Raw genomic sequence first — 10291 nt, 5'->3', positions numbered from 1 at the left:
CAGGCCTGACAGCGTGGCCTAGGTCTATACTGGACTAAAGCGGGGTATGAGATCTCTTGCCTAATTCCACATCTAGATCAGTATTCTCCACAGTAATGGTAGAAATGAGGATTGTGTATCAGAGTTAGACTGAGTCAGTAATAAAGTGAAACTGATTTATCAGTGTTATGAGATGATGTTCTAGCCTTATGTGGGGTGTGCACCATAAGAGTAAACCTGTAAAAAGAAAAAAGCAGATTAAATCAATAACACTACACCCTGTGCAAGAAGTTCAGGGACACCTGAGCTGACGCAGCAGCTGTGACACTAAGTTGATCATCAGTTCCAGTAATGTCCATGCAACTGTTATACTATACAGTGGTGAGGAGTGTCCCCAGATGGAATATGTTGGGACTATGGAAGCTTGATAACTTTGCTTTGTGGTCAGACCACAGTAAAGTATTGACTGAAGTGGTTACGTGATACAGAAGCAACAATGAAATTGTGTGGCTCTATACTGAGCACTAAACCTCTTGAGTGGATGCCGCTAGTGTGTACAGTAAAACAAAGTGTGCTGATTCACTGGGTTAATAGAAGAAAGTGTTTCTTGTATACACTGTGCTATATGGAGACCTGCGTTCCAGTGAGAGACCAGGAGTGATCAAAATGACTTTGAGATAATACAAGACCTATGTTGTTGGAAGTCTCAAGGCCAAAAAGTCTATATCCTTGTTTGATTTAAATCCCCCTTAACTGTTAATGCTCTAGAGCCTGGGGGAGAGAACACAAACTTGCGAGGGTTACTAAATCTGAGGCCCCTCCACTGTACTGCAGTTTAAATTAACTCCTTGTAATGATAAGTCCGTGAAAAACTTGAAGAAAAGGAGCAAGATGTGTGTACTGTGTTTAAAATGAGGTTTGAGCTCTTGACCCCCCAATATAGCACCTCAGTGTACACAGCTAGGGGGATTAGAAGATGCAGGTACTATTGCAGCTAAGTGGTACTTAATGCGGCCGTAACAGAGGAAGAGCTCAGGGGAGGTAAGATGGCGTCTTTTCCCGCCACAGGGCTCCAGTGACAACAATGTAATTAACAGATTACTGTACTTACCCACTCGGCCCCTCACCTCTTCACAACCGGGACACTTTTCCAGGGCGCTGCAGTAGGCTAAGAGCCCTCCGGTAACTACTGGGAACTTCTGAGGGGGTCCGAGCGGGATCGCGTACAGGGGCGGGATGCCCAGCTTCACACTTCCAGGTCCGATCTAAGGGAGTCCCTGTGGATAATGCCTCTTCAACTCCGGAGCGGAGCCCCGACCCTCCGGCACTGAAGTCAGGCTGCAGTTGGGCGCGATGTTAGGCTGCGCTAGATGGGTGTGCGGATCCCACCGCAAGTAGGCCTCACAGAGTCCGTGCAACAGCTCCAGCTGAATGCACAATTTCTACAACGGTCAGTCTTTTGAGTGGTCCCACAAGTCCAGGTGACCAAGGCTAGGTGGCAATTTACAATTATCCAGCTTATATCCTCAAAAAGCAATGTTTTATTCGGTTTTACTACCCAGAGCTGCACTCTGCTGCGACCTCTCAGACAGGCAGTCAACTCCGCCCCCCAACTATACATACTTTTATAAAAGATTTAACTTTTATTTATTTTTTAAACTTTATTTGTGCAAAATGCATTACTTCCTGTCACAGCCCTAAAAGCGGTTGGGGTCTCTTTGGCAAGACATATCTAGATTGATTACATAAATATTCTAGAGTAAAATGAGCTGGTTTACTATTCAGTAATAGCTAGAGACAGGGAGTCAGGTTCTGGCCATGCTCAGAAGAGGCAGAATGCAACTTAACTTACCAACATGTCAGCTCTGTCATCAACTACACTGAGAATTTCTAAGTGCTCATTTTGCAAGAAAACAAGTAAGTTGTTTGCTCTTCTTTAAACAATATGTTTCTTTTTATGTTTACTTTGATTTAGCATATTTGTTTTTACTAAAAGAAAACTTTTTAATGCCTTTCTATTATTTACATACTCAGTTCTCTGTTTAGAGAAATGAGAGTTAAAAGTTGGAGAAACAGAATATATTTTTTTTATAAAGGCAAGAATAGGTAATTCAGCAACCCCTGTACCCTTGGGATTTAACTTTGTGGACCCATGGCTGTCACCACACTGTGATATCAACACACATTATAATATCCACATACATTCTGTCACTCACAGTTATATCACACACTACTATATAGACACACTGGCTGTCACATCTTCAGTCAGCGTGTCACTCTGTCACTCACAGTGCTGGATCACACACTGCTATATAGACACACTGGCTGTCACATCTTCAGGTGGTGTGTCACTCTGTCACTCACAGTGCTGTATCACATACTGCTATATAGACACACTGGCTGTCACATCTTTAGGTGGTGTGTCACTCTGTCACTCACAGTGTTGTATCACACACTGCTATATAGACACACTGGTGTCACATCTTTAGGTGGTGTGTCACTCTGTCACTCACAGTGCTGTATCACACACTGCTATATAGACACACTGATGTCACATCTTTAGGTGGTGTGTCCCTCTGTCACTCACAGTGCTGGATCACACACTGCTATATAGACACACTGGTGTCACATCTTTAGGTGGTGTGTCACTCTGTCACTCACAGTGCTGGATCACACACTGCTATATAGGCAAACTGACTGTCACATCTTAAGGTGGTGTGTCACTCACAATTATATCACACTCTGCTATATAGACACACTGGCTGTCACATCTTTAGGTGGTGTGTCACTCGGTCACTCACAGTGCTGTATCACACACTGCTATATAGACACACTGGCTGTCACATCTTCAGGTGGTGTGTCACTCGGTCACTCACAGTGCTGTATCACACACTGCTATATAGACACACTGGCTGTCACATCTTCAGGTGGTGTGTCACTATCATCACACTCATTATCATATACACACAAACTCAGACAAACTCAATGTCACTAGCACATTCACTAAAATATACCCATATCCACTTCCACACACATATACCCACTGTCACCACAATCACTAGCTTTACAAGGGATGTCATGGTAGTAACTGTCACACTCACGCGCAGTCACTGAATCACACGCAGGCACGGTCGTATTCAACGCACTGTGACAACAATCACACGCAGGCACGGTTGTCACACTCACAGACACGCTGTCAGTATTATTTATCACACTGACTGTCACGCCGCTTTGTTGACAGATTACCGTCTCCTCCTCTCCGCCGGAAGTGAGCTAGGTCCCTCTATAGGCATTTCCTGTGACCTCACCGTCTGGACTCCATTAGTGTTGCAGCTGAGGGGGAAGCAGCTAGTGACAGCCCGGAAAAGTGGCCGGACTCCCCCTCCCTGTCCCCCGCTCCCCTTTACCTCCCCAAGGGGGATCCAGCACCTGAATACACAGGCCGTACACGCAGCCATCCCGCCGGCTCCCTCCTCGCCCCACCGGCCACCAACCACGGCCGCTCTCGGCGAGGAAACTCTGGCCTCCGCTTCCTCCTCCTCCGACTCGGACACCGGCGGAGCGTCCCCTCCCCCGCGGAAGAAACTCCGAGCCGAGGAGGTGGCAGGAGAGCCCGGGGCTTCGGCAGAGTTCGCAGGCCTCTCGGCAGTCGGGTCCGTGGTACTAAATAGATCCTTAAGTGTAAGTGGTAGTTCCAGTAACATGCAAGCAAACGGGGCGGCGGCGGCAGCGGGCAGCGGACAGGAGCCGGCAGCCGGAGGAGGCTCTCCCTGTCAGACGGCCCAAAACGGAGAGTCCTCTTCCGCTGATATGTCCCACTCCAATGGGCTGCTCACGGGCAGCCTCAACAACAGCAACAACCTGGCTATTAACAACAACGGCCTGCCCGGTACCGCTGCCTCTTCCAGCGCCGAGCAGCAGGGCCTCAAGAAGAAGAAGAGGCTGTCACAAGCCGACGAAGACGTGATCCGACTCATAGGGCAGCATCTGCACGGCCTGGGACTAAAGTGAGTGATAGATGGGGATCTGACAGCAATGGCTGCCTCTATAGCAGTGTCTCCTATATGATGGGTGTATGTAAATAGGTGTCTGACAGTGAATTGTAACGCTAGGCCTCAGTTGTGATGAATAGAAATCTAAGTGTACGATCTTCCCGTATATGGCAGCACTTGTTATCCTCTGAATGTATAAACACTGAGATTTGTCCATAAATAGCATCCTCAAACCTTAAGTGTGTGTCTGTACAGTGATCAGTCTGTAAATGACAACAATAAGCCTCAGGTGACGGTCTGTACAGTGATCAGTCAGTAAATGACAACAATAAGCCTCAGGTGACGGTCTGTACAGTGATCAGTCAGTAAATGACAACAATAAGCCTCAGGTGGGGGTCTATACAGAGATCTGTCAGTAAATGACAACAATAAACCTCAGGTGGTGGTCTGTACAGAGATCTGACAGTAAATGACAACAATAAGCCTCAGGTGGGGGTCTATACAGAGATCTGTCAGTAAATGACAACACTAGGCCTCAGGTGATGGTCTGTACAGTGATCTGTCAGTAAATGACAACAATAAGCCTCAGGTGGGGGTCTATACAGAGATCTGTCAGTAAATGACAACACTAGGCCTCAGGTGGGGGTCTGTACAGAGATCTGTCAGTAAATGACAACACTAGGCCTCAGATGAGGGTCTGTACAGAGATCTGTCAGTAAAAACAACACTAGGCCTCAGGTGAGGATCTGTACAGAGAGCTGTCAGTAAAAACAACACTAGGCCTCAGGTGAGGGTCTGTACAGAGAGCTGTCAGTAAAAACAACACTAGGCTTCAGGTGAGGGTCTGTACAGAGAGCTGTCAGTAAATGACAACACTAGGCCTCAGGTGAGGGTCTGTACAGAGAGCTGTCAGTAAATGACAACACTAGGCCTCAGGTGAGGGTCTGTACAGAGAGCTGTCAGTAAATGACAACACTAGGCCTCAGGTGAGGGTCTGTACAGAGAGCTGTCAGTAAATGACAGCACTAGGCCTCAGGTGAGGGTCTGTACAGAGAGCTGTCAGTAAAAACAACACTAGGCCTCAGGTGAGGGTCTGTACAGAGAGCTGTCAGTAAAAACAACACTAGGCCTCAGGTGAGGGTCTGTACAGAGAGCTGTCAGTAAAAACAACACTAGGCTTCAGGTGAGGGTCTGTACAGAGAGCTGTCAGTAAAAACAACACTAGGCTTCAGGTGAGGGTCTGTACAGAGAGCTGTCAGTAAATGACAACACTAGGCCTCAGGTGAGGGTCTGTACAGAGAGCTGTCAGTAAAAACAACACTAGGCCTCAGGTGAGGGTCTGTACAGAGAGCTGTCAGTAAAAACAACACTAGGCCTCAGGTGAGGGTCTGTACAGAGAGCTGTCAGTAAAAACAACACTAGGCCTCAGGTGAGGGTCTGTACAGAGAGCTGTCAGTAAAAACACTAGGCCTCATGTGGTGGGGGTCTGTACAGAGATCTGGCAGTAAATGACAACACTAGGCCTCAGGTGAGGGTCTGTACAGAGAGCTGTCAGTAAAAACAACACTAGGCTTCAGGTGGGGGTCTGTACAGAGATCTGTCAGTAAATGACAACACTAGGCCTCAGGTGAGGGTCTGTACAGAGATCTGTCAGTAAAAACACTAGGCCTCATGTGGTGGGGGTCTGTACAGAGATCTGTCAGTAAATGACAACACTAGGCCTCAGGTGAGGGTCTGTACAGAGAGCTGTCAGTAAATGACAACACTAGGCCTCAGGTGAGGGTCTGTACAGAGATCTGTCAGTAAAAACACTAGGCCTCATGTGGTGGGGGTCTGTACAGAGATCTGTCAGTAAATGACAACACTAGGCCTCAGGTGAGGGTCTGTACAGAGAGCTGTCAGTAAATGACAACACTAGGCCTCAGGTGAGGGTCTGTACAGAGAGCTGTCAGTAAATGACAACACTAGGCCTCAGGTGAGGGTCTGTACTGAGATCTGTCAGTAAAAACAACACTAGGCCTCAGGTGAGGATCTGTACAGAGAGCTGTCAGTAAAAACAACACTAGGCCTCAGGTGAGGATCTGTACAGAGAGCTGTCAGTAAAAACAACACTAGGCCTCAGGTGAGGGTCTGTACAGAGAGCTGTCAGTAAAAACAACACTAGGCTTCAGGTGAGGGTCTGTACAGAGAGCTGTCAGTAAATGACAACACTAGGCCTCAGGTGAGGGTCTGTACAGAGAGCTGTCAGTAAATGACAACACTAGGCCTCAGGTGAGGGTCTGTACAGAGAGCTGTCAGTAAATGACAACACTAGGCCTCAGGTGAGGGTCTGTACAGAGAGCTGTCAGTAAATGACAACACTAGGCCTCAGGTGAGGGTCTGTACAGAGAGCTGTCAGTAAAAACACTAGGCCTCATGTGGTGGGGGTCTGTACAGAGAGCTGTCAGTAAAAACAACACTAGGCCTCAGGTGAGGGTCTGTACAGAGAGCTGTCAGTAAATGACAACACTAGGCCTCAGGTGAGGGTCTGTACAGAGAGCTGTCAGTAAAAACAACACTAGGCCTCAGGTGAGGGTCTGTACAGAGAGCTGTCAGTAAAAACAACACTAGGCTTCAGGTGAGGGTCTGTACAGAGAGCTGTCAGTAAAAACAACACTAGGCTTCAGGTGAGGGTCTGTACAGAGAGCTGTCAGTAAAAACAACACTAGGCTTCAGGTGAGGGTCTGTACAGAGAGCTGTCAGTAAAAACAACACTAGGCTTCAGGTGAGGGTCTGTACAGAGAGCTGTCAGTAAATGACAACACTAGGCCTCAGGTGAGGGTCTGTACAGAGAGCTGTCAGTAAATGACAACACTAGGCCTCAGGTGAGGGTCTGTACAGAGAGCTGTCAGTAAATGACAACACTAGGCCTCAGGTGAGGGTCTGTACAGAGAGCTGTCAGTAAATGACAACACTAGGCCTCAGGTGAGGGTCTGTACAGAGAGCTGTCAGTAAAAACACTAGGCCTCATGTGGTGGGGGTCTGTACAGAGAGCTGTCAGTAAAAACAACACTAGGCCTCAGGTGAGGGTCTGTACAGAGAGCTGTCAGTAAATGACAACACTAGGCCTCAGGTGAGGGTCTGTACAGAGAGCTGTCAGTAAAAACAACACTAGGCCTCAGGTGAGGGTCTGTACAGAGAGCTGTCAGTAAAAACAACACTAGGCTTCAGGTGAGGGTCTGTACAGAGAGCTGTCAGTAAAAACAACACTAGGCTTCAGGTGAGGGTCTGTACAGAGAGCTGTCAGTAAATGACAACACTAGGCCTCAGGTGAGGGTCTGTACAGAGAGCTGTCAGTAAAAACAACACTAGGCCTCAGGTGAGGGTCTGTACAGAGAGCTGTCAGTAAAAACAACACTAGGCCTCAGGTGAGGGTCTGTACAGAGAGCTGTCAGTAAATGACAACACTAGGCCTCAGGTGGGGGTCTGTACAGAGAGCTGTCAGTAAAAACAACACTAGGCCTCAGGTGAGGGTCTGTACAGAGAGCTGTCAGTAAAAACAACACTAGGCCTCAGGTGAGGGTCTGTACAGAGAGCTGTCAGTAAAAACACTAGGCCTCATGTGGTGGGGGTCTGTACAGAGATCTGGCAGTAAATGACAACACTAGGCCTCAGGTGAGGGTCTGTACAGAGAGCTGTCAGTAAATGACAACACTAGGCCTCAGGTGAGGGTCTGTACAGAGAGCTGTCAGTAAAAACAACACTAGGCCTCAGGTGGGGGTCTGTACAGAGATCTGTCAGTAAATGACAACACTAGGCCTCAGGTGAGGGTCTGTACAGAGATCTGTCAGTAAAAACACTAGGCCTCATGTGGTGGGGGTCTGTACAGAGATCTGTCAGTAAATGACAACACTAGGCCTCAGGTGAGGGTCTGTACAGAGAGCTGTCAGTAAATGACAACACTAGGCCTCAGGTGAGGGTCTGTACTGAGAGCTGTCAGTAAAAACAACACTAGGCCTCATGTGGTGGGGGTCTGTACAGAGATCTGTCAGTAAATGACAACACTAGGCCTCAGGTGAGGGTCTGTACAGAGAGCTGTCAGTAAATGACAACACTAGGCCTCAGGTGAGGGTCTGTACAGAGAGCTGTCAGTAAATGACAACACTAGGCCTCAGGTGAGGGTCTGTACTGAGATCTGTCAGTAAAAACAACACTAGGCCTCAGGTGAGGGTCTGTACAGAGAGCTGTCAGTAAATGACAACACTAGGCCTCAGGTGAGGGTCTGTACAGAGAGCTGTCAGTAAATGACAACACTAGGCCTCAGGTGAGGGTCTGTACAGAGAGCTGCCAGTAAATGACAACACTAGGCCTCAGGTGAGGGTCTGTACAGAGATCTGTCAGTAAATAACATCACTAGGCCTCAGGTGAGGGTCTGTACAGAGAGCTGTCAGTAAATAACAGCACTAGGCCTCAGGTGAGGGTCTGTACAGAGAGCTGTCAGTAAATGACAACACTAGGCCTCAGGTGAGGGTCTGTACAGAGAGCTGTCAGTAAATGACAACACTAGGCCTCAGGTGAGGGTCTATACAGAGAGCTGTCAGTAAATGACAACACTAGGCCTCAGGTGAGGGTCTGTACAGAGAGCTGTCAGTAAAAACAACACTAGGCCTCAGGTGAGGGTCTGTACAGAGAGCTGTCAGTAAATGACAACACTAGGCCTCAGGTGGGGGTCTGTACAGAGAGCTGTCAGTAAATGACAACACTAGGCCTCAGGTGGGGGTCTGTACAGAGAGCTGTCAGTAAAAACAACACTAGGCCTCAGGTGGGGGTCTATACAGAGATCTGTCAGTAAATGACAACACTAGGCCTCAGGTGAGGGTCTGTACAGAGAGCTGTCAGTAAATGACAACACTAGGCCTCAGGTGAGGGTCTGTACAGAGATCTGTCAGTAAAAACAACACTAGGCCTCAGGTGAGGGTCTGTACAGAGATCTGTCAGTAAATGACAACACTAGGCCTCAGGTGAGGGTCTGTACAGAGATCTGTCAGTAAAAACAACACTAGGCCTCAGGTGAGGGTCTGTACAGAGATCTGTCAGTAAAAACAACACTAGGCCTCAGGTGGGGGTCTATACAGAGATCTGTCAGTAAATGACAACACTAGGCCTCAGGTGAGGGTCTGTACAGAGATCTGTCAGTAAAAACAACACTAGGCCTCAGGTGAGGGTCTGTACAGAGATCTGTCAGTAAAAACAACACTAGGCCTCAGGTGAGGGTCTGTACAGAGACCTGTCTGTAAATAACAGCACTCAGGTGAGGGTCTAATATGATAACGTGAGGCCTTAGATGTGTGTATGTACAGAAGTCAGACAACATGTAGTGAGCTTTTGTAAATAGAGCACTTGCTACGTGTATCATTAGGCTTTAAGTGACTGAGTGTAGTGATTGGTAAATACAGGAATAGAAATCTGTGATTGTAAACACAAAGAGAGATCTGTGATCATGTTACAATTTTAGGCCTCATGTTTTTCAATATATTCAGCTGTATGTATCCTCCACAGATTGTAAACAAAAATGTTGTCATTGATTTGAAACATCTAGTCCCAAACAAATTACTGAGATACCCGGTACATGTATAACATAAGGCCTTTTGTTTGCATGTACGGTTGTTAGAATATAGGAAACGGGACCACGTTTTATAGAAAACTTAAGGATACTAAACCCAATTTTATTTTCTTTCATAATTCAGATAGAGCATGCAATTTTAAGCAACTTTCTAATTTACTCCTATTATTAACTTCTCTTTATCTTGCTGCTTTAAAAAGCAGCAATGTAAAGTTTAGGAGCCAGCCCATTTTAGGTTCAGAACCTGGATAGCACCTGCTTATTGGTGGCTACATTAAGCCACCAATAAGCAAGCATAACCCAGGCTCTGAACCAAAAATTGGCCAGCTATAACGCTTTACATTCCTGCTTTTTAAATAAAGATAGCAAGAGAGCAAAGAAAAATTGATAATAGGAGTAAATTAGAAAGTTGTTTAAAATTGCATGCTATAACTGAATCATGCAGGGGTCAGCAACCTTGGGCCTCCAGATGTTTTGGAACTACATTTCCCATGATGCTCAGACAGCCTAAAGAGTGTCTCAGCAACATGGGAAATGTAGTTCCAAAACATCTGGGGGCCCAAGGTTGCTGACCCCTGAATTTTAAGGGACATGAAACCCACATTTTTTTCTTTCATGATTCAGAAAGAGCATGTGATTTTAAACAACTTTCTAATTGGCTTCTATTATCTAATTTGCTTCATTCTTTTGATATCCTTTGCTGAAAAGCATATCTAGA

At 46.8% G+C, this 10291-nt stretch overlaps 1 protein-coding gene across 1 annotated transcript in view; it reads left to right on the top strand.

Moving 5' to 3' along the window:
* Positions 1–3283: 3283 nt before the first annotated feature.
* Positions 3284–10291, top strand: part of WDR26 (WD repeat domain 26) — a 599442-nt gene continuing 592434 nt past the window's right edge. The window contains exon 1 of the mRNA XM_053712600.1: positions 3284–3986. Coding sequence (XP_053568575.1) covers positions 3682–3986 — 305 coding nt within the window. The 5' untranslated portion in view covers positions 3284–3681. The remainder of the gene's footprint in view (positions 3987–10291) is intronic.

Source organism: Bombina bombina, chromosome 4, assembly GCF_027579735.1.
Source record: "Bombina bombina isolate aBomBom1 chromosome 4, aBomBom1.pri, whole genome shotgun sequence".
Classification (NCBI taxonomy): domain Eukaryota; kingdom Metazoa; phylum Chordata; class Amphibia; order Anura; family Bombinatoridae; genus Bombina; species Bombina bombina.
Note: the sequence above shows the minus strand (reverse complement) of the source record. Positions and strands in the feature narration are given on the sequence as shown.